This window comes from Sabethes cyaneus, chromosome 3 (assembly GCF_943734655.1).
Source record: "Sabethes cyaneus chromosome 3, idSabCyanKW18_F2, whole genome shotgun sequence".
NCBI classification, from domain to species: Eukaryota; Metazoa; Arthropoda; class Insecta; order Diptera; family Culicidae; genus Sabethes; species Sabethes cyaneus.
In genome coordinates, this window is record NC_071355.1 from 223,487,414 (window position 1) to 223,513,523 (window position 26,110).

The 26,110-nt window shown below is 38.0% G+C and overlaps 1 protein-coding gene across 1 annotated transcript; it reads left to right on the plus strand.

Annotated features, from left to right (window-relative positions):
* The first annotated feature begins 7 nt into the window (after nt 1-7).
* LOC128743292 (adenylate cyclase type 3-like) lies at nt 8-24,987 on the plus strand. The gene is made up of 16 exons (XM_053839842.1): nt 8-37; nt 1,231-1,349; nt 3,487-3,598; nt 3,960-4,087; nt 4,375-4,533; nt 4,683-4,821; nt 12,988-13,092; nt 13,170-13,444; nt 13,711-13,798; nt 18,659-18,775; nt 20,151-20,346; nt 23,275-23,347; nt 23,514-23,586; nt 23,667-23,975; nt 24,035-24,382; nt 24,439-24,987. The coding sequence occupies exons 1-16, from the start codon at nt 8-10 to the stop codon at nt 24,985-24,987; spliced, it is 2,820 nt and encodes a 939-aa protein (XP_053695817.1).
* Nucleotides 24,988-26,110: the final 1,123 nt, after the last annotated feature.

The window sequence follows — 26,110 nt, forward strand, 5'->3', positions numbered from 1 at the left end:
GGTGAAGATGTTGATCGAGGAGCAGTCAGCCGAACAGGTGAGTCTGATGATATATAATATAACTTAACGAAAAAAATAATTCGTAAAAGTTAAGCAAAAATAAAGCTTTTGCAAAAATGTGAACATGGACGATGCGTCATAAATTTGGATGATCCCACATAATAAATCACTTTAATCTCACTAACCTGTAACAATTTACGATGAGATGTATTCGATATTCATCCTTCTGTAGAATCGGTGGTTAGTTAGGTAATAAATATGGGAGCTATTTAGTCTGGCACTTTCATCGAATTGGATTAGTAAACAGTTGATTTGAATGCTGATGGACAGTAATAATATGTCACCAAGATCGTTAGTCAAGCAGGTACAAGCGATGATGGTACTAGCGTCGTAGTTCGAAGGGAAATGATGCTGAATTCAAGGATGCCTGAAGGATACTTCCCCACCGCGGCCAATTTTTTCCCTTAGCATCGATGGTAATCTCGTTTTTTGGGCGAAAAACTGCTGGACTTTCCACAATGAAACCCCTTGCTCCGACGTCCCTGTTTGTTGCGGAAATAATTTTCTACTGGCAAATTCTGCTTAACATTTATTCACCGTTCCAATGCAATGGTGGCATTACGTCCTACGTCGAGAGGGTTAGCAGCACTGTTGTACCCCGGGAAGGATAAATCTCAACTGTAATGGCCATGCTCGACTCTCGGTTCGCGTGTCAAAGTGAAACTTGTGCGCTGCCTGAGTGCCGTTGGTTATAATGAAATTTGCTGTTGTGCTTTTAGGTGCGGTTTAAGCCTGGATGGAATTTCCAATATATTATGCTCTGTATACTGTAGAAGGACGCATGGCAAAACCTTAATCGTTAACACACTAGAATGAAGCACTAAGAGCAATTGGTGTGCCATTCTCTTGAAACTATGGCAAGCGTACAATTCTATGGCATGTTAATTAATTGCTAGCACAATTGCAATGGTTAAAATTCCAAACGTTAGCAAATTTCTATGTCACCCTAATATGCAGAGCAGAGCGATGCTGGGTGCTCAATCGCTATAGAGATAATTAGTTCAGCTGTTGAAATTCCCATATATGTTTCAAGCAGATTCAGTTGAACGTCGTTTCATACGTTGCACATTATTGCCTATCTACCGCCCACTAATCAAATACCGTTTTCGATCTACAAAATAACACAATAATTTTACAGTTTGATGATTATGATGCATGTGTCTTTCACAGGAACGACTACTTCTCTCGGTGCTTCCAGAGCATGTTGCAGTTAAAATGCGACAAGATTTGGGATCTACCAACTCGGAGCAATTCAAGAAAATCTACATGAGCAGACACGAAAATGTCAGGTAGGTGCCGATTTTAATTTTTCAACAAATAAATTTCAGCACTTGAATACAAAAATTATCGCATTCTTCCCAGTAAAACCTCAAATAAATTCAACAAAAGAAATCTTTTGTCAGTCTTGCGTGAAAACGATAAATATGAAACTTTAAAAAAGCCTTTTCGCAATAATATCAAGCAAGCAGTAGTTATCGTAAATCCAACATTAACATTTAGAAAATAAAAGTTAAAATTTACTACGCAAACATACTCATACAATTGCAGAACATCGCCGAACAAATATTCCGATTAATCCTAATGGGTGTCGATCCGTGCTAACTTTGCCCTGCTGCTGTGCTGTGGGAATAAGTTACCCTAATTTGTTATGAGATTTTTGTCGTATTGATCGCTTTCAGAAGCCAAGCGTACAAAGGAAATCACGCTCTGGCACCCGCCGACCATAAACAAAGCTTGGGTAGCAATAATACTCTGGGAGACAGTAGAGTTATCCGATGAATATTTGATAATGGCCACTTGTGATGTAATACCGTGAGGTTCCGCAATTCCGCGCGGCGCTGAATTCGGCGTATTTTGCTCGACGATGGTCTTAAACTTATTTAAAAAAAATAGATTAAATTAATTTAATTAAATTTTGGTTACTCTGGTATCGTATACACATGGAACATAAAAGCGAAGAACTCGGTCGACCGTCAGAGATTTTTTATTCTTTAAAAAAGTTGAAACGAGCCACACTAGCTTGGCTCTCCCTTGGACCGCACCAAAAATTTTTCGTAATACTTTTTATTTTTTTAGGAGCAACCCGTGTCGGTTTGAGTTGGTTGCGATTCGATGCAAAACAACAACACAATAATATACCTCTCAAAAAGTTATTCGCGTATTTTATCGGATTAGGAGGATTGTTTTTTTTTCATGGACGTTAGCCAAAAAGTCCCAAATAATTTATTTATTTGACTTGTGAAAGAACGATTGCTTCCGTTTAGAGGATGTAGTTTGGAATACAAAACGGCTCATCAAATATTTAGGTATAGGTTCAATCGATTTAATGTTTTATTGTACCAAAAGAATATAAAGAAAACAAAAGTTTAGCCGGGTCTTCTTTGTTTCCTGTTTCTGTGCACACAAATAAAACCATTAAACTTTTACGAATTGGCTACATTCCGCAACGACAATTCTACGTGCTGTCAGTATTAGATTGTTTATATGACACCCAAACTCAAAGTAGATAAACAAAATCATTGTTAATTGTGAATGTTTTCTCTAGAAACCTGATACGTAGTAAAATTCATTTAGGGAACTCATTTTTTTGAATATCTCGGAAAAAGTTTACACATGAAAAAGTCAAACAAACTAAGTACAAACAAAATATATTTCAAAAATTAGAAATTGCTTAGTATTTTAGTATAATCCTAATGTCGTAGACTTAATTCAAACAAAGTTTTTTTGTACCATAAGCGCGCTTAATTAGGTGTATGGTTTATAATACAACGCACCGCATAATTTCATTAGAAATTGCAATATTCTCAAATTAACAACTAAATATACCCGTGTGTAGATGCGTTAATTTAAATTAAAATTTGCAGAGGTTCGGCTGGATGTTTCACATAAGTTTTTAATATTGGGCGTTCTTATAATATGCTTATATACAAGCAATATAAGCAACTTGCTAACCAAGTAGAACAAAAGTGGCATATCTATCTAATATCACATGACAAACTGTTAAACAATATGACATTGCCAACTGCAAAATCGATCGATTTTTTGTGTAAGGATATATATCTTGTTTATTTCGTAATCAAAACATACATGAATAGCCTATTGTTCAGTTATCCTGTTCATGTTTCTAAATATAAAAACAGCATAAAGTCGTTGAATAATCGTTTCACCGGTAATCAAACCGTATATACATAGATATCCCATAATTCAGTTATCCTGTTTCTCCATCTAAGCAAAAAAAAAACGTGTAGATGTATATAGCCCATATAATGCATAACGGGGAAGAGAGGCAAGGCGAGGCTTTGTCCTCTCAACAGAGTTCATATCTGAAAAGCGATAAGTCACGTATTGCGCTATATATGACAAAGTGTCATTAGAACAGCCGTCAAAAAGCACATTGAACCAACTTTGCTCTTTTCCGCATTTCAGTATACTCTATGCAGACATCGTTGGATTTACCGCAATTTCATCCACCTATTCCGCTCAGGATTTGGTGAAAATATTGAATGAACTCTTCGCGCGTTTCGACCGGCTAGCAGAGGTGGGTGCATTTTAATCGTTATAATTACCTCAATTGAAATTGTTTACTAATAGTACCAAGATTTAATTACTATCTAATTTCATTTTGTGCAAATTGAAATTAAAGAAAAACGAAAAGAAGTAAATTAACAAGTCACCTTTTCGACTTCTAAAAGCAATCGCACTCAACTGTTTCAACAAACTCTTTTATTTATTTTTCGTTTGGTAAAAAGCGCAACATCAGAAGGACGAAGGTCGGCCTTCGGTCTGCCGTGTCTTTTTCCTCCCCTCAACCTAACATGTCCAGTTTTTTTTTGGACTTCAACAACAAGTTCTGATTATGCTCCAATACCTCTCGACACACATTTCCTTTTTGTTTGCAGAAATACCAGCAATTAAGGATAAAAATTCTGGGTGACTGCTACTACTGCATTAGTGGTGCCCCCGTCGAGCGTCCGGATCATGCTGTTCTTTGTGTCCACATGGGGCTGTCCATGGTGAAAGCCATCAAGTAAGTTCGAATGAATTAGAGTAGGAAAATATAATATAAATAATTAACATTTTCGATTCGAACCTAAGTTTTCACAAAGTTTTTCTGATTCAGTCATTATTTTGTCACTTAAAAGCTGACCCATTGTTATCTGCAAATAATTTTCGGTCAGAAAAACCATCTTAATTTTGGTCAGAACTGCCACCTTTCACCCAAGACCAAAAGTTAGTACTAATTAGCTTGCTGACACACCTCGGCATTCTTCTATACTTTTTCTTACTTTTTGTTTTTTTTTTCACTTTCCCTAGGTACGTTCAACAGAAGACCAACTCTCCGGTCGACATGAGGGTGGGCATCCACACGGGAGCCGTGCTAGCGGGAATTCTCGGTCAGCGCCAGTGGCAGTTCGATGTCTACTCCAAGGACGTTGAGCTGGCTAATAAAATGGAATCAAGCGGAAAAGCTGGGTAGGTAATGCAAATTACGCGAAATGAGAAACGAAACGTTATGACTGAATAATTCGACTTGGCTGATTATAATTATAACTTTTTATCTCCGTTTCCGATCGTTACGTGCTAATTCGGGCAACAATCGCGCGTAACTGTTGTCGGTCCAGGCGAGTTCACCTTTCGGAGAAAACGCTGAACTTTCTGAACGGAGAGTTCGAAGTGGAGCCCGCCTTCGGTGAGAAACGGGAGGAAGCATTGCGGATAGCAGGACTTAAAACTTTCTTCATCACCAAGGTGGTTAAACCGGTGAGTGTCGAGTTCGGTACATACATATCATGACCAATAGCCTTTAAAACACCAACTACAATCGGTGGCCACGCAAAGTTTTCTTGGATATTTTTAGGATTTGCCATGCTTAGGTCAGAATTTGTGTGCATGCAATGAACTAATTAATAATCGGCTTTTTGGTTACTAAATTAACCGGCGATAGTTTTTCCAGTTATTGCCAAAATTAGTCTCATACTAAAACTGGCTATAGACTGCGATGGGCAGTGCCGTTATGCTCACTGAATGAAGGGTCGTATTGTCCTTGAATGTATTATTGGCGTGTCTCAAATGATAAGATAATACTGTTTGTGGGACTTGTTCTAATCTGAAAACCAACGTTGTAACAACGTTCAATAGAATCGCTGACTACCGAAAAACAAACTTGTCAAGCGTTCCTTTATTGCTTTCGTTTCGTAACCATTAATCTCTCCAATGATACCTGAACCAACCGTCTATACTACCAATCCCATCAATCGCGGATTGAAAATAGCTAAAACTCTAGCTTCAAGTGGCAGCAAATAGTTCGTATTAAGGCCAGCTTGATTTGTATTACTATACTTGATAGTTTGATTAAAGAATGACCTAATGTTTTCTGAACTTAATCTTTTCTATTTACGATAAACCTTGCCAAGCATTTATTTCATCTGCTTAAACTTGTGAAAGGATTTGCTTATGAATTTCAAGTTTAATTTAAGAAGTTAGGTTGTTTAGGTACATCGAGTTCGGTAACTCGTAGCATGACACGTGTTTCTGAATGTTGTCCGAGATTCGAACATACGACAACGGGTTTGTTAGATCAGTATCGTACGTCGATCAACCAACTGTAAAGTTGGTGTCGCACAGATGATTATATGAAATGACTCTTGTGTGAATAAATTATTCATACTAAGATGCATTTCAAAATCAACATGGGAACAAGAAACGGGGACGTCTCGTACCAACCGTTTCTGATTGAAGACAGGCCCCGCCTAGGCATTAAAGGCCTTACTCGATGAATATCCGAGTCAATCGCAAGAGCAGTTTGCTGCATCATTGGTATAATGACATAACAAGCTGTTTCGATGTAAATGACATCTATTGAAATGAATCAAATGCAACACAATTGGATGTCGTATGAATTGAAATCCGTAGACGTTGAAAAGAAATTACTCACTTGCGTGTAGATGATGCAAAACCGGCAAAGTAAGGGTTTTTTACATCAGGTTTTATGGCGGGGGATCAGAAATTCATATTCCACAGCAACCCCAAGAAGAAAAAATGCTTCCGGTACCTGGTCAATCATTGCCATTGACCTTAACATCAACATCAAAACCGAATATTCATAATTCGAAAGACATTCTATTAATCTGCTTTTTATGAGCTGTTAAAACCTGGCAGTACTACTACGGGCGAACAGACTACAATTGACTCGTATGAAATATATGCATTACGATAAAAACGACCAGAATACGCGAAAAGACATAATAAAATTATTTTGCCGCATGACAAGGCTCGACCTCATGTCGCAGAAGTCGTGATCCTTCAAATCAATTATCCGGTTGAGTAATATTTGAGGCAAATTTTGTGTTCGTTGTAACGTCACACTGTATTATTCCTCAAAGAAGCATCTTAATACCTAATTTATAAAGAAAAGCATAATCTTGTCTAGAAAATTTAGTGGTCTCTCCGAATCTATAGTGATATTTTACGAAAAAAACTACTGCAAGTCTGATAACATCCGTCACGCTACAACGGCAAATCTGTCATATGGAAACGGTCAAGTGAGATATTTTACCGAATTTGCCGTATTTTCCGAAATTGCTGCTTCTGGCTATTGGTTGTGTCAATGAATGCGATCTGACTCACTTCTTTCAAAGAGATAGTAAATTGGTTCGAAACTTGGCTTACGTTATGAAACGTATTTTTGGGCCCTAAAAGAGCGAAAAGTGGAACTTTTTTCCTAGCGTCTTTTGCTTTCATTATAGCCTTTCAGGTCTTCAACACTTTTGTTCGTATAAATACCCCCCATAATCTGAGAATGGCAAAAGTTAGTCATGGCTTACTATGGTAAAAATAAACAGAAATCACTTTTTTGTGCTAGTAGATAGACTCATGGTTTCTTCAGCAAATGTATAGAAAAGGTAAGAACAAGTAAATTTATTGAAAATATGACATTTTTATCTTTATCCGGTGCAGAGCTATAGAGCAATTTCTTAGGAGGTACTCTAAAAAGTAGTTTTTATACTTAACTTTTGTTGGTTGCATTTTACAAGAACACGTTGTTCTAAGCAATTTTTGAGGCACACAAAAAAAAGACTACGAGAAGCATATGTTTTAATAGTTTTTCTGAATTGCTTCAATTTTTATCAAATTTTCTGTGAATGTATTGTTTTTGTTGTCAAAGCTTACAATGTTCTAGAAGTTTATTAAAGCTAAAAATTCACTTGCTTTGTGTGTTTTATAAAGTGATTTAACAGTGTGCGTGCATTAAGTTAATGGCGTACGCAAAACACATTAAGCATATGCTTGCCGTACTCTCATATGTGTGGGATAAGCAGCACCTATGCAAGTTTGTTGTACCTAACCTAAGCTTCAAGGTGAAGCAAAGCAAAGCAAAGCCTAGGTGCTACATTCCGTTATCGAAACTTGAACTTCGGTTTTTTAATACCAGATACAGACCTTGCAGCCTATTGCAGTACGGGACAATTGCAGGGCCAGTTGCTACGATTCTATTGACAGTTGACACTAACAGACTGTCCCAGCCGAGATTCGAACATACAACGACTGGCTTATTAGGCCAGCATCATACCTCGAAGCCATGGTGAAGTACTGATTTGACATATCCACTTGCCCGATTTTATCCAATAGGTTCGTGAAGCTAAGGAAAAATTGAGCCTAAATAAGAAATAACTTTGTAAAGAAAGGTCCTAGAGATTTGCAGCCATCTGCAAAAAAGTGTGTTTTAGTGCTTTGATTATTGCCTAGAACAATATGCTCTTGTAAAATGCAACCAACAAATACTATGCATGAAAAACTAATTTTTAAAGAACTTCAAAAGAAAATGCTTTATAACTCTGCACCTGACAGAGATAGAAATCTCATTTCTTCAGCAAATTTGTTTGCTTTTATATTTTCTACAACTATGCCGAAGAAACTATGTCTGTGTCTGCCAACACAAAAAAGTGTTTTTTTTATTTTTATCATAGTAAGCCATGAGTTACTTTTGGCAGTTTCAGATTGTGGGGGTTATTCCCTCGAATAATAATTCCAAAACCACAATACTGCTAAAATGAAAGCAAAAGACAGTAGTTAAAAAGTTCCAGTTTTTACTCTTTTGGACTACTATGGGACGGCCGAAACACATAATAGATCTAATGGCCGAATCACGAATGGTCGAATTACAAATCGCCAAAACGCGAATGGCCAAATGTCGTATACGGTCTTTTTTTAGTGAAGACGAAGACGTTTTCAAGCATGTTTGTTTTGTATTAGGGTACGGGAGGGTATTCCCAACACGCTACTAATTTCGGCATACATTACCTTTTTGGCAACACTTTCCCAAATAAAAACTTAGCCGCTATATAACAATACTGAAACGAATGTAGCACTCATAGGCTTTAATGTGTTATAATTATTTTCATAAAAATGTATTGTAATTTGCTTAATTTTATTCAATAAACATCAAAACCACGGTTTTTCCACTAGTACGAAACCAGGCTGAAAAAAACCAGCAGTAATCGCTTACGCGTATCCGCTCTTGATGATGGTTTGGAAAACACACAATTATGATCACGTTTACTTATTCTAGAAACTAAACAGCTGTGAATATGCTATCACAGAACAATTCTACTTCTTTTTATCACAGAAGAACACAAAAATTCCCCTCTGATATGAAAGCCATTAGCAGCATTTTGTATTTAATTCCAGCATATGGTGCGTTATTTACACTACTACCAATATATGTGCTGACATATCTGGTATTTGAGTGACAACTGGCGCTAATGTATATGAATAATTCAATGATACACTAGCGCCAGCAGCAGTTGTCACTGCAACACTAATTATCTTCAATGAGCCCGGAATGTAGGCAATAGCGGGAAGTTATCCATCGGTCTCTCTTTTCTTGTCTCTTTTGATCTGTTTTTGAAAAGCATTTAATCGCTGTGCTAGCTATTTCGGCCGGTCGGATTTAAAAAACACAGACACCACTATAGAAAATGGGCTCAATTTAGCCGCAGTGACTTCATCATTTCTCGCGACTATAACTCAAATTCAGTAGCGTTTTCTTAAGACCAAAATACACGCCGATATTCAGTAAATATTATTCTATCAACTGATATAAAAATCTTGTCTCGAATGAATATAGTTTCAACGTAGTTCCTGAATATTGTTCAGGCTACCGCTTAATGGGCTGGATATACCCACCCGTACCCTAAATAGTTGTGTTGCTTATTTTGTTCTTCGTTCGAAGGGGTTTGGCCTTTCGTGATTCGGCCAAATATAATTTCGGCCTTTTATGACTGTTGTTGAAATTCGGTCATTTGAATTTCGTTTGTTTGTTATTCGGCCTTTATGTACCAGCTCATTCTTATAGTCAACGCCTTATTTCATGTCGCTTAGTGTACCCTATTTCCAATCATATCATCTCACCTTGCAGTCCCCTTTCGATTTGTACAGTCATTCCGGTTACAGGAGTCACTCAGGTGATTTTCAGAATCGTAAATTGTGATCTTATCTAAACAATTTAGATCAAGTAACTGTGAGAATAGGTGGAATTCAAAATATGTTTTAGACGGAATTCAAAATATAATAAACAATAACAATAAGCAATATAACAATAAATATATAGCGATAAAAAATAAAATCTGCAACAAAAAAATTGCTAATTCATTTTTTTTTAATAAGTGAATATTTGACCTTAAAAAACAGACCGAATCGAATTGTACTCCCAATAGCATATTTTGTTTCAAGCGTACTACAAGAGAATTTGTAAATATGCTGGGTTCGCTATCTACGGGTTTCTGTTATGAAAATCGCAGCAATAATAAATCAAGTAGGTAGAATGTTTTATGACAGCAACAGATGCGTATTGTAACGTATGTGAATTGGCATTCTATAGTTGGCTCAGTATTGCATTGCATTAATTCTACAGTTGGAGAGCAAAATCTCATTTTTATATTTTCTTCGTTTCTTACGTAATTGAACAGACGTTTTTATGATTTAAGCTCGGAAGGAGTGAAATTGTAGATTTTATGACCCTAACATAATGCTTTAGAGCTCGGATTTGTTTTACGCTTGCTGGTATAGCGTTGGTGTACCAAAGCTGGTAGTTTTCCCTATCGAGGCAGGAAATTGGCTAAGTATACTATTATTTTTTTTCACAGGGTGGGAAGGCGTAATCTAACTATTAGCTTATGAGCCTCAATGGGGTTATATCAATTCGGGCTTTACTCAAACTGGTGCATCCTTTACTAATTACATAAAAGGCTATACGAAGTTATATACCGAATTTGGTTCAGGTCTTCCGATGGCCGGATGCACTGAGACTTAATGAACGGAAAGTAATAGTATTTCACATCGTTTATTCGAGTTTGGCTGATCGAATCATATTTTCCATACTTCGTGCATTTTCAATATTTTTTTTTTAAATTGGGTTTCTGCATAATATACAGTTTTAAAAATTTTATATAGGTACATTCAGAAATGCATACCTACTTTTTTGGTGGAATAATTTTTCAAGGAAATAAAGTTACTGTACTGCAATGGAGACATGCGTTGTTTTGTTTTTGTTTCCTGGAAGGAAACGGATATCTTCGGCGAGGACCTTCCTTCCATGTCGGCGGGACATGGAATCGGCAAATTCCGATTCCATGTCAGAAACATCGGTTTCTTTTCGTAGTACTTGGTCATAACTTTATTATAGGTCATGATTAGTAAACCAGAAATAAAACCCTAAATAATTCAATATTTACCTGGCGGCTGGCGACTTCCTAAGTTTAAGTTCCTGGAAAAACGGGGTTCTTTTTTCTCTCGAAATAACAAAATGCCTTATTGTATCGTAATATGTAAGGCATATATAAACCTGGATTGTTTGTATAATTATTTTGTTTGAACAAAAAAACTTATAATCTTTCGCTGAGAACAAACATTCAGGGTAAAACAAACTTATCTTTATTTACTGTGTGAATTTTTCCCTTTTATGTTCCGTGTAAACTTCTGAATTTACATAAAGAGGGCTCTTTAGGTTGGATTCTTGTTCGCTAAGAATCGTTGTATTTCAACAATGCGCACAGATGCATAATTCTAGACGAAGAAAATGTAAATACTGCATCTTCATGTACAAAACCGTTGTGAACTGAATATCATATGGAATGGGAATCATCCATAATAAATTTCTCCTTTTAATTAAAATCATTTTTGAAGAGAAACTGCAACTTTTACTCGATTAATAAGGCAAAACTTATTACCAACCTATCATATCTTGGTTTTTAGTTTCCATAAATCAACATTAAACCCTTTCAACGATTCCTCCCTCTCTACTTATAAGTTTATTAAAGCTCAGCGTAGCAATGATGATACGATTCGCTGATTAAGTCCGGTAACCGAGCGCAAAGACCGATGAAACGGGTGAAACCTCAAGTGCTCTTAGGAGAGTTGCATTCATTATCTTCTGTAAGCAGCATACAGCCCACCACCCCCTCAGCAAAATGCCACGCCAGGCCGTTGTTGATGCGTTGTTGGGCGGCATACAGGCTTAGGGGGTTGCCCTAACCACGCAAGAAAGAGTCCTGCGCTGCGCTACCTTACTCGAAGAAAGAGACGAAGCAAGCGGACTGAAAAATATTTACCCAGCACATTCCTTCGCCTGGCTGGGGCAAGATATACGAGTTAATACTTCACGCCACACTAGCTAGCTGTGTAGGCAGCGAATTGAAAAGCGCCAAGATGACACAAGGACTGTATAAGACATGTATCTGGCAGCCAGTACCAGACTGCAGCAGCGGGGTGACAATGGGTGACAGCAGGGAGGTACATGGACTTGATGGACGATATTCTTGCTGTGCAAACACTACAAATCAAATTAACTAATCTGTTATCGTTCAGGACAAAAGAGCTCAAATTATGAATGATATAACTTGAAAAATCTCGAAGTTTGTCATGTTTTTCCTTCATCATTATTTTATGTTCTTGAAATAAATCAAACTAGACATTATAAAGAATGAGTAAAGTACTATAATCCCCAATTTACAGAAATAGTGTTTCGTTAACAATCCACCAAGCGTTAACAAAGCAAACTAACCATTAGAATTGGGATTATTTCAAAACTATTTATTGGGATAAATAGATAATGGTGATTTTGAACTTTGCTCAGAGCCTATAAAAAGTAATAAAATAACAAAAATTTGACTATTTGAATCTTGGAACAGTTTTTCCTTTGCTCATTATTGGATCACTTGAAAGCAAATGACTGCCGTTTGCAATGATTACCCACCTGATTGATGAAATTTCAAATCGCTTTGTCAAATTTTTCTCTGGATTTAGAGCCATAAATGTTTGGCCCGAAGCTAGGCGGAAGAAGAATAAATGTGTCACCAACAGTTTTCCGATATTCGAATGATTGATATCGTGATGACAGCGAAAAACATGACAAACAAGATGAGCGAATTGAATTAGAACTGGGAAACATGTAGTACCTTTATACAGTAATTGAAAAAAAAAGCTATTGGACGAGGAAATGGAGTTTCTCGGTTCAGAAAAAACCATTAAATGTTGGAAAAAACTAGCAATAACAATCACAATACTATATTGAAGACTCTACATAAAGGAGATAACAAATAACTTTGTTGAATAACTTTATTGATTAATGCGCTTTGATTCCCAGACATAACTTTGTTGAATAAACACTTCTGCTGAGAGCATAAATGACACACTGGCTGGCTGACTAGCCTTTGTTTCCTGGAGTACCATACCAGTGAGCGTAAAACCCTATATAAATAATGTTCCGTTACAAGACGTTGTCGGGTGTCAACGACGACGGGACCGTCGATGGTGTCGTACGGCAGTGCAGCGATTGTGCACTCTGAGAATTTATATTATTGCTTTTAGCATCACATTCTCACCCATATATTTATCGCTACGCTTCCGCTTTTTCACCTTTGTTCACAGTTTTGTCCCGCCGAACACCGGATGAACGGTTCGGCTGATCCGAAGGACGTTGTTATAGAAGCGGATGGGCCTTCGGAAATATTCCGTGACGAGGAAGACTCCAAGGTAACGTATACAGCGGTAATAGCCCCCTCCCCCGCAGAATCATAATAAAATTTTTATTATCTTGCTTTAAAACACAGACTCCGGCCAGTGCTGAATCCAACACCACGCTGGACGAGAAATCGACCCAGGATAGCGTAACCGAGGATTACAAGATACGACTTCGAAAGGAATTGGTGAGCCGTGACGGTCACCAGGAAATCTACAAGGACATCAACTGGCTGCTCCGGTTTAAAGATGATGAAATCGAGAGGTCCTATGCATCGTACCGCCAGCCGCACAGTTCCATCCCACTGCTGGCAGCGCTCGTTGTCCAGCTCGTCGGAATCTTATTTTCCATCTTGGTTCTTCCACGGTGAGTGTACATGGCTTAGGGTGTCCACGCTGAAATTAAAATCTAAAATTAGTTTTATCTTGATTGCAATAAAAAAAGCAATTTAAGTTTCTAATTATTTAGTCATTAATATGACTATGAAACAACTATTGTAATGTACACAATTTTTGCAAGTAACTCAACTACTGTTGATAGCATCATAATCGGGTGGAATCCAGCCGCATATCGGAGCGGAACATTTTTCTGTGCTGTGTGTAATTTCCGTTCGCTTTGCCTTTGCCTTCCAGAACGTCGCTTCACTTCGAAGTCGTAATACCGCCGCTGGTGATCATTACCATCCTGGTGTTTCTGTCGGTGGCGGAAAGCTTTCCCGGGGTAAGTTCTCGTGAATCATATAATTACGGTTTACTTTGTAGTGATGCTAATGAATGGTTTGATTGGAGAATTGAAGTTTAATGACTTTTTTCTTGGTGCTGAGTGCTAATGCATTTTCAAGTTTTTACTTCTTTTCGAGTTAATTTCTACCTAACATATAAATATAAACGTATTACAGTTTTAATAATTATGTTAACTTAACATTTTGTAAACTTATATATCTAGAATAAAACTGACAAATATTTTCGTCTCTGGTTCGTGACCCAAATTTTCCCAAATGTGCATACATTCTTTTATTTATCCCGGACGTGAGACGCAATAATAATTCTAGTCTGAAAATTATTCATTCGGTAGGGCCGGAAAAATATATTTTAGCACTTTTGTCACTTGATGCCACATAATGCCAAGCATACCATTAAAAACCATATCCATGGCAACTCATTCGTCAAGTGAGCTTTTTAGCGCTTTGTAACTGTACGGTTCCGTTAGAAAATTTAATTAGACTAGCATAAGGTGTCTCTCAAACTGCAGGCCAAATTAAATTACTCTGCAACCTAGCACAAAGAGCGATTTTTACCGTAAGTTTTATTTGATACTTTAATAGAGGTAGTTAAAATATTGTATAATCGAATAATGCCTGCCCTTTGTGCAACCGAATCCTCCCGAATCGTTCCTTGTTAAAATCGATACCGTTATTGAAATTGACCAGAAATGCAATAAAAATAATTAAAATAACACTTTTTTTAATAACAGTTCAATGATTCCTACATTTTTTCTTTATGAATTAAGACGGGATGATTTAAAACCAGTTGCCTACATATATTCATAACCAGATTTTACGTCACGTTACGTCGCGTCGTCTATCCAAAATAGCAAGAGAATTCTTAAGGCAGTATCAATTAAACGGGCTTTATAGAGGCCCGGATCAATTTTTCACTCTCCGATGAATCATCCAGAAATGTCGGAAGTATAACATGCCCACCCTCAATATTTTCGTGGATTTCAGGGCTGCATACGATATAGTCGAACGCGAACAGCTATGGAAGGGTTGTGGCAAGCCTGTCCTGTATGTTATTCAACATCGTTATTGAAGATGTGAGCCGGCAAGCGGGCCTCGAAATGAGAGGAACGATCTTCAGCAAAAGTAGCCAACTCCTAGGCTTCGAAGGCGACTTTGACGTCATTAATAGAAACCTTCGATGGGATGGCCGAGGTAATCTACGCCGGATTAAAAACGGAGGCTAGCAGGATTGAGTTACATATCAATGCGTTGAAAACTAAATGTAATATATTATGGTAGGAAGAGGCTCCAGGAAAACCAACGTGCGCTTCCTACGGACATTAATGGGTGATGGGTTCATATATTTGGGATCTCTGGTTACACCCGACAACAATACCCGTAAAGAGATTCTATGACGCATTCAAAATGAAAGCATAGTCTACAAGGAGCGTATACCGCCGCACAAAACTAACGATGTACAAAACGCTAATCAGACCGGTAGTCCTCTACGCACATGAGACTGTAACTTTGTTTACGGAAGCCTTGTACTTGCCGTATTTGAGCGGATGGTGTTGTAGACCATTTTTTAACGGAGTACTAACGGAAAAGCGAGCTGCTGGCACTACTTGGAGATATTCCAAACGTACACCTGGCAAAAGTTTGGAGACTACGGTGAGCCGGACATATCGCATCGTCCTCGACAATGCACATTCATAGGGTACGGAATCTGTTCCGAAATCTACGGCCTCTTTCTGGTTCTCTACTGAAAATAGTTTTAACTATCATCTCGTCGGGCATTCCGGTCACGTGCCCAGCCCACCGCAGCCTGCTACATTACCTTCACTATATCAGCATATTGGTATACTTGATACAACTCGCAGTTTATGCTTCTGCGCCGCACTCCATTTTCCATTTTGCCACCAAGTGTAGATCGCAGAATTTTACGCTCAAACACCAAAGGACTCGTTAAAGATTCATGTCCGTAAAGGGCCACCGGGAGGATTAGTATTCTGTAGAGCGCCAGTTTTGTGCGAATTTGCAAACTACGGACTTCAGCTGGCTATGTAATATGTAGAAAGCCGATTCCCAGCTGTAATTCATCGTCGCATTCGTTGTCACATATCACGAGCCTTCCAACGAATATGAATTCCTCCACTGCTTTATATCATTCCCCATCCAGCTCCACCTCCCCACCAACATCATTTGGACTTCCACGGTCCTTGCCGGCAACCAAACATGTGAATTTTCATGATATGAGTCCCGTTCTTTTCAACGTTTGCTCTTCATATTGCACCAATGCAAAGTTGAATAGCAGGTTAGACAGTGCATCCCTTTGCTTCAGGTCATTCAACGTCACGCTGAGGTCTCACCCGCTATTTTGCCGCATGATTCTGACCCATCCAGCGTCGTACGAATCAGCGTAAGTTGTTTCGTCGGAAAACCATGTACTAGCATTATCTGCCACAGCTCAATTCGTTTGACTGAATCGAATGCTGCCTTGAAGTCCACAAACAGATGATGAGTCTATAAGTTATACTCCCGGAACTTGTCTAGTAACTGACGCAGGGTAAATATCTGATCCTTTGTAGCGCGAACCCTGGTAATAACCAGCTTGGACAAGTTATACCGAACCGTAGCGGGTTCGTCATAGCTCTGATCATCCTAAGGCCTTACCTAGCACCTCCACGTGGCTATAAAATACTACATTTTGTAAATGAGTAACCAAATTAGGAAGTTCGGGTCGTGTGGTATTCGGTATTGATATACAACTGTTGTTTTAGGCAAACATCTCAACCACACGACTTTAATTTTTAAGTGCTATCCGCATATCATTTGATATTTTTGGTGGTTGATATTTTTAGTCTCATTTCAGAGAGCACAATAAAGTACTATATCCTTGGCCTATTGCATCCTGGCTTCTGGTCTAAATGGCAGTAGTTTATACTCTGAGGGTTTAGAGTATCATTTGACTTTTCTTCGCAAAAATATTCCCATGATTGTACACATATAATATAGGAAGCGTTTGATTTCAAGAAGTTGAATGGGATTAAGTTTCATTGCTGGTTCCACTTGTTAACGGCTCCAGGTACAGTTAAAGTGACCGTTTATAAAAAATATGATAGATTAATCTATTTATCATTTTCCATTACGCGTTCAAGAACTAGTGGCGTTAGTATGAAGTTAGATAAGATTAGAAAAGTTGTTTCGAAACGAAGCGAGAAGTAACGATTGGTGGCAAAGAAACGCCCAAAGAAGCTCCCCGAGGATATACTGGCAAATTACATTTGCCTCGTTATGCATGATGTTAAAACATATTGCCAGACCGTTTTAGACAAGCTCCTCGATAACAATCCTTCTCGTTCGATCGACACCTCAAAATTTTGTGACTTCTTGTCAATTTGCAGTATGGTTCATCTGCCACATACGGGGTAGACTGTCACATGTTAAGCTCGATATTTGCGGTAAGAGTTCCGCAAGAAAGCAACATGGGACCATTATTATTCACGCTACTTTTAAGGACGTCATTCTGTTACTTGCGTCTCACTACAAATTAGCATATGTTCATGATCTTAAATTATATTTGGCAGCTCAAACTATGTATAGAGAATTGTCGCCGTCTGCAACCCTTGCTTGATAATTTCGTTCGCTGGTGGCGCAGAAATTAGCTCGTAATCAGCATTTCCATGTGTAAGCTTATTTTAAAACCTCGGTCACGGACTGAAACCAGCAAACATCACTTAGAACGCAGAAAACATCTTGATCAATTTTTTCGTATGTTTTTTATAGGATTTATGTATATTTATTTGTTTTTGAGATACAATCTATAAAGAAATAAACCTGCAATAATGTAATAGAGAGGGATAGCGTTTTATTTTTACCTGCGAGGAAAGGGATGTTATCGGCAAGAAAATAGAAATATCCATTTTCTTGTATGTAAATTTAAAAGAATATGCGTCTCCAGTGTATTATCGCACTTTCTCGTTGATTATCTTATAACTTTACGCTAAAATGTGCTAAATCGCAGGAATGGTTCGATCACTTTGACTCAATTTTGATTCATTTGACAGTACCGTCTCAGCCGAGCCAAATATGACAATGTCACATATGGGATATTTGTAGAAGCAAAATTATAGATAATAACCTATTCTACAAATGTCCCGTATATAGCCTTGTCATATTTGGCCCCATTAAGGCGGTACTGTCAAATGAATCAAAATTGAGTCAAAGTGATCGAACCATCCCTAGCTAAATGTTTAGCAGTATATTGTGAATACCAACTTTAATGTAAATCAAATTACTCTAATACGCCATACAGCGTAACGGTCTAATCAAACACGCCAAAATCACTGCGCATCAGCAAATAGTGTATGTATAGTAATGATTAATGAACGTGTTGAAAATTGCACTCGAAAATATACTCCCTGTCGACGTTAAGCAGTTTCGCATGAATACGATATCGTCTGAATTCCACGAAAATTGAAACCCAAGTGAATCAACCAAGCTGTGGCATCAGAGAAAATAAACGAGAAAAAATACAAAAAAAATTCCCGGAAGACAGCAGTCAGCTGAAGCTGATTAGACAAACACCCTCCCAGCGTGTTGCTTAGATGGATAATAAATTAAAATTTATTATGTTTAATTCACCTTCTTCATACTCTCTAAAATAACTGAAACGCTAGAAAGGTTTATATGCACTTGAGTTTTTTTCCCAAACTAGTGTGAGTTCCCATGCTGAACTCAAATGTCACACGAAAAGTTGAATGTTGAATAGCAATTTATATCCGTACGTACGTACACACGTGCCACGATCCGCCAGCACCACCAACTGTTGCTAATCCACTTCCTATTGATAATTCCAGATTCTACCGGCGTTCGTCACGTTGAATAGTAAACGTTTCAACGACTATGTCGGCCTACGCAAATCAACGGCAATCATAATCGTGCTTCTCATAGGAATATCAAATGCCAGCGACATGGTAAGGCTATACCCGCGCTAACTGTTTCGTTCACAGGCTATCGCCTGTCCGAAACTACAATTTGGATGCGATTTTGTTTTTTAACAAATTTTGTTTTGGGTGTCAAATAACTCCGAAGGTAAAGTGTGTCAATCGATCGGGTACCGTGTGTCAGAATCTGAAAAATTCCAATTTTATTTTATAATTTCCAGTACAAGTTTATCAACATCACTGACTTATTTTCAGAAACTTATTCTACCTAATTTGCTTTTCCTGTTCCAACTTTTCCCTCCTCACTAATTGCAAACACAGATCACGTAGGTCATCTTGCCATTTTCATGGCTGCAACGGTTTCGGTCTTGCGTTGACACGCCTGAATGTTGCGAAGGCGTGCTCATTTTCGGAACTGGACTACACGGACTGTATGTCCTTTGGCATTAGTCGACCTATCGACTATCGCTGCCGGCCGGCTCATCTTTGAAGCTTGCGAAGTCGGAAACAACATCAAATACGTATCCTCCAACGGCGATTGTAGTTGGCGTCATTTGTTGACATTCATTGGTACATCAGTAGCGCTAGCTGGCAAAAGTTCTTTCTTATCGAACACAGTTTTGTCCAATGTAGTGGCGAAATCCATTTTCTGTGATGGAAATTGGAGCAGCTTTTCCGTAAGCTCCATTGTATAAGGCGCCAATGCACTGGCAGTCCTTTCGTCAAACGATGAAGTTTATTTTATTATCATTATTATTATTTTAGAATGATTTCTGAATGCGCAAATAAGTAGAATTTAGTGTCCTACTGCGAACGTGTAAATAACGAAAGTAATTAAAAGTTTACGTTTGGATGATGACAACAGTTCAACAGCTTTTCGCCCTTTTTAGCAAGTAATTAGTGGATTACAAACATAAAACATTGTAATACACCCATTTCACAAACATTCTAACGGTTAAATATTGTAAATGCAAATACAAAGTTTGTTGAACTGAAAAATATTGGCTCGTGTTATTACAATACGCCTGGGTGAATCTTTTGGAATCTTTTGGTTAAGTCTAGTTCAACAAGCCGTTTCATGCAGCAATCGTAATCTGCATCATGTTTAAGGCCCAAAGAGAATGCTGCGTCAACGAGTCCGTCAGCGTTATATTGACAGTTTCCCCATGGGTTTACTGTCAAATTGACGCTGACGGATGCGTTGACGCAGCATTCTGTTTGGCCCTTTATACCGACAAATTTGAAACGTTGACACACCTTACATCGGATATGTTCAAGTATAATAATGAAAATAATAGCTCACTTTGAATGAAAATATTGTAGAAATGTTTTTTCTAATAGATTCTCGTTGCTTGTAGATGTTCAACTTCATCCACTTTAAAATAACTATTACTCATTTCTGCAGCTGGCAGCATCCGGCAGAACCCCATTGCACCTTAACGTCACCAACGCGTCGTTTCTGTCCACGGAAATGCACCCGTCATCTATCTGTCTGTATCCGTCGTATTTCAGCAATTTTGCTGTGCTCATTCTGATGGCCATTTCCATCATCACGCAGTTGTCGCATCTCATCAAAATCTTGCTGATGGTCATTGTTACTGGTAAGTACACTACACACAGAAGCTTCCATGCACCAGCCAGCATGTGAGCCGATGGCATTATTTCAAACCTAGCTCAGCGTTGCGAGTAGGACATGAAACTTGTGATCAAATGATTAATTAATCTAATAAACGAACTAGATTTGTCTATGATAGTCGACGATGATCGTTGACAGAAGAACATTTATCAAAATTATCGTACTGATTTGGGTCCAAGGTCCCAAGGTCAAATATTTAACAAATTCGAGCTCTTCTGTTTTTCCATAAAATAGAAAGAAAATTTCACGATTATGGACTGGACTGGAGATTAGATTTAGAATTAGACATATGATTGGACTAGAGATTAAATTAGAGTTTAGATTTACCGTTCAACCCAAGTAACATTTTTGTTGTATAATAGCTTATCAAGCACTTGTTCCATGGGAATTAGCTGTACAATAGTTGTAATAAACTATTACGCAACAAAAATGTTACATGGGAACTATGACTTAGACTTGAATTTGAAGTTGGAATTGTAATATCAAAATTAACCTTAATTTCAACTTGAAATCGGTTGGAAATCGGACATGAAATCGAACTTTAATAAGCGTCAATTTAGACTTGTTGTTTTTCCTCAAATTAATCTGGAAATGGACGTTGAATTGAATTTAAAATTTGACATGAAATTTTAATTGAAATTGAATTGAACTCGAAATTAGAAATGAAAAAGAATTTGAAATTAGGCTTGAAATAGGACTTGAAATTAAAACAACATTAGACTAGAAATTGGACTTAAAATTGAACATGAAAGTTTTGTTTAAAATTGAACTTGTAATGGGACGTGAAATTGGCAGAAAATTGAGCTTAATTTTTGACTCCTTTAGACTTGATGGCTAGCGAGTGGGACGCTCGGATGTAATAATTCATGATTTTGACCATAAGTAGGGCGGCTACTGATGTTCGGAGAAATGAAACCAGCGAGTGTCGCTGTGCCAGCTTCTCGTTACAGCAGCACGTTGGCAGGCTTAGAACATAATTTTCGTCGCTTTTAATTGTAGTTTTTGAGGCCGCTACTAATGTGTAACAAAAAACTATGAAAGTCACTTCGACAAAGCTTGACATTTTTCAAACGTGACGCAAATTTATGATTTACTGTATGGTAGTGAATGGCTTGAAATATCATTTTTATCAATTTGCATATCATTTTTATCAATTTCTAAGACTTTGTTGTTCCACTAAGGGTTAAATCATCGGACTACAGCTGCATAACGTTTGAAAGTTAGCGGAGATATCGCATTTTGCGTGATTTGTAGCACCCTTAGATAATTTGCATAAAATTGATTGCCAGTTGATGAACGACATACGTTAACTTGCTTAAGAAATTTGCTTTAAATTTAAAATATTTGTCATTGTACGCAAAAATTTCAATTAAAAAAAATAATGAAGAATTAAACTCAGATTTTGAGTAGTTTTTCAACACAAATGACCCAATCACGAATGGCCGAAATAACAAATGGCATAATATATCTAATAACAAAAGACCGAACGTCATATTCGGCCAAAAATATTCACAGCCTTTAACTTGCACAAACGTTGGGAACATGCTGTCCTCACTCGCTGCCGCTCGTTAGCACTTAACTAAGGGATAATCGTTACCAGTCAGTAAACAGTAGGTCAGTAGAAAAATGCATGCACCTAAATAGAAGTGGTTACTGCAGCCTCCCCGCAGTGGCCGCCGCTTCCGACTGCGGGTCACCGACGCACACTTGCGGCCTCTGGCCGTCTCGCCTTGAATCATCACGGAAACATTTGCTCTGACACGGTAAATAGGCCTCGCACCTTATAAGGAACGTGAATCATTTGCGCTTAGGGGAAGAAAGAACTTTCAATCATCTATACTCTATAGTAAATAGTTGTGTTACTTATTGTGCTTTTGTTTGATTAAAGTTTTCTGTTAACTGCTTGCCAATTCATGTTTTTTTATTAAATAGTTATTTAGGCATTCCGAAAAAAATCGGCCTTTCGTGATTCGGCCTTCTGTTACTGTTGTTGATATTCGGCCATTTGGATTTCGGCCATTCGTGATTCGGCCATTTGTGTTTCGGCAATTCGGTACCAGCCCAAAAAATTGATAGCAGCAACTTAAAAGTGCGTTATTTGTCACAGAGAATAATTCAATTATCGGTTGCAAGTAGCAAAAATTGGTTGAATTTTTTACCCAAAATTGGAGTGTACACTTTAAGGGCATTTTGAGTAGTTTCAACCAAGTTTTAGCTAAATCCGACCTATTTACAGGTAGAATCATTTAAGAGTGTACAAATCCTAAATATTTAATGCGATATTTTCTATGCCACGCTATATATTGGCTTTCGAAAAAGTGTTATCAGATGAGGGAAATGGCGAGAAACATAAAAAGTATCAATTGATGCCGTGTGGCATTGTTTGTACCAACTTCCCTGCAGGCAGCACAATGCCAAATGCAAAGACAGTTTTTAAAAATACATAATGTTCATATGCGGAAGAACTCATTGATATAGTTTCTGTTGAAAAAGTATCCAAAGAAGTTAAAAATAAATGGTGACAATATAGTTGCCACTGCCAGAGCCTGGCTGAGGCAATATTTATAGATTGCTACTACTAAAAATTTCATGCTTTTAACGTTTGAAAATCACCATTTCCATGAATAAAAGTGGTTCTCTTTTTTATGAATTCAGCGACTTAAAGTTGAATTTATCTGTCCAACGAAACATCGATGATTAAAATCCTTTCAGCAGCAGAATGTTTAATAATCAAATGCAATACATTCGAATAATAAGATTTCCGATTTCATAATGACTAAAAGCAATTAAAAACCTATTTTCCCATATCTCTCACTCACTCTGTTTATAACTGAGTTGTATGAACACGCAAATATCAATGCTAACGAGACCGCTTTCCGTTTCCCGGACGCAGCCACCCATTGCTACATAAACATATTTCATCTAGACGAAGCATTCCGGAACGAGGATTTCGAAATATCTAATGTGTAAAAAAACAAACTTTCCACCCATTATAAAAAGTTCAGCTAGCGAAACCGCACGTGTGCCATGGCACATGCTTCTCATCCCGGTTAACTGGCTGAATTTTGACACTTTAATTTGCACGTGATATTTTTCTTCCGGTTTCCTTTTTAAAACATTCTCCATTTGTAGGTTCCCGCTGAGATACACACTTTCCGCTCTGCTGGTTGCGGTAACGGTTGCCTTGTCCCTGCTGGCTCGACATGTAAGTGTTGATTGTGATAAATACCCAGCCAGGGGGGTTAGGTTAATCGTTGTGATAATTATTGTCATTATATCATTCAGATCGACAAGGTCGACCGGGTAATCTTTATGTGGAAGACGGAAGTCAGCGACCAGAAGGAACGGGCCAGTGACATGCGACGACGAAACGAAGCGCTGGTGTACAATGTACTTCCGATGCATGTAGCCGAGCACTTTATGGGCAATCGTAAGCGGTCCCACGACGATCTGTATTCCCAAAGCTACGCCGAGGTGGGAGTTTTGTTTGCCAGCATGCCCAACTTTTCAGACTTTTACTCGGAGGAAACTGTTAACAATCAAGGGCTTGAGTGTTTGCGATTTCTGAATGAAGTGATATCGGATTTCGATGCGGTTGGTGCAATTATAACTACCGGTTAGTGGTGCTATTTTAACTTTCTGATGCTTTCTAGCTGCTGGAGTTGCCCCAGTTTCAAGACATCATCAAAATTAAGACAATCGGATCGACCTACATGGCAGCTAGTGGACTCAATCCAACGCGAATTGTGAAACCGGACGATTCCATTTCGGTGCGCTGGGCACACTTGGCTTTATTGGTGGAGTTTGCACTGGAACTGAAAAAAGCCCTACAGGGCATCAACGAACAATCATTCAATCATTTTGTACTGAAAATGGGTGTTAATCACGGGCCAATTACGGCCGGTGTCATCGGCGCCCGGAAGCCACACTACGACATTTGGGGCAATACAGTCAACGTTGCATCTCGCATGGAAAGTACCGGAAAAGCAGGAGCGATACAGGTTTGTTTACTTAATATTCAGCTTATATTTGTAATTTTAATTTCTGATGTTTGAAGGTAACGGAAGAAACGTGTCAGATTCTACAAACCTTTGGGTACACATTTGAGCAACGGGGTCTAGTTGCGGTGAAAGGCAAAGGCCAGCTGATGACGTATTACCTGCAGGGTAAAATGCAAAAAAACGCTTCCCCGATTCTTCCGGTCACTACGATGGAAACCGTGCAGGAAGTTGAAGAACCAAAAGAGTCCCCTCAAGCACTTCCGGTCGAATCTCCCGCTCATCAAATCAATTCCGTTTCCTCCAGCACAACCAGCCCAAACAGTGTGCGCCTAAATCAGGAATACGTAGAGATGAAAGTGAGTAGTACATCGAACATGTTAATCGTTAACGAACATAACCACCAGCATTTGCAACAACAGACTACCAGTGGTAGTACCACCGCAACTAGTATTGAATCGAAGGGTGGAAGTGAAGCTAAACCATTAGTTAATGGTGAAGCAGAGGACATGGACGTGAAAACGCCACTCCTAGACGATAAGAATAGCACAAATGCCAATCACTTTAGCGAAAGCGAGAAGGATGCACTTCTAGAGAACAGCAATTAAGAGGCCTGTAATTAATAAGCAGAACATGTTCAGGTCGATTGAACTCAAAAGGTTCTCTTCGGAAACTGGGTTTAAGGATTATTCCAAAAAAAAAACATTGTTGTAATCACCGTTGCAGCAATATTCGATGTTGTAAAATAACAAACAAATCATTGCAATATCATTCGTTGCCATACCTCTTGACAGAGTCCCGTGAAATCAGAAACCTCATACAATATTATTTGTACATTGATATATAGTTGCACCTACTTTTTGTTAGTTAGTGCACTAATTCACCCCCTAGGACGTGCCGTCTTAGGCTTAGCGTTATAAATTGCATTTGTTGTCCTTCAGTAAATGAAACCACATTTCTTCCCAGTCATACTAAATTTGTTGAAAATTGTTTTTTTATTGTATGACTATCCAGTTTGGTATACTCGTATCATTCTTTGACTGTGATAACTTTCAACGTGTTATATTTTAATAATAATGACAACCAACCCAGCATCCCAAGTAAATGGCATTTTTACTTAACAACCGCTTCTTGACTATATAGTGTATGTAGGAAAACAAAGAATAAGCTAACGGATTCTATGTGCTAATGCAGGATGTGATTAGAATAGAGAAAAAAAACTGTAAGAGTTAGACAACCACAATGAAAAATCATATGATAGGCATAGCAGGTTTTACGAGAGAGTGATTGCGATGAACGAACAAAAGATTTTTTGATAAGTTTGAACTGTTGTTTGATTGTTTATAAATCTGTTACTTCTTATTCTTAATCTATCCCATCTGAGAACAGATGAGAAAATAAAACACTAAAGACTGCCGTAAGTTACATCTCATACAACCAAACTAATTAGGTTATTTATTTATTTTTTAAATCGGAGTGGACCATAATTTTCAAGATAACCTTCGTCCATTCTAATCATATTTTACTAAAAAAAATAAGCACAAGTAAATGCACAGCGAAAGAAAATGTCACAATATTTTAGAGACAACATTCCACCGAATAGCAAAACACCTATACATTTACATTTCTGTAACGTTCAATGTTTTTCTCCCAGCATTCGAAGGGTAGCGTAGGTTTATATGATGAAATGAAAAAAAAAAAACAGAATTACAAGTGTCGGTAAAATAACAA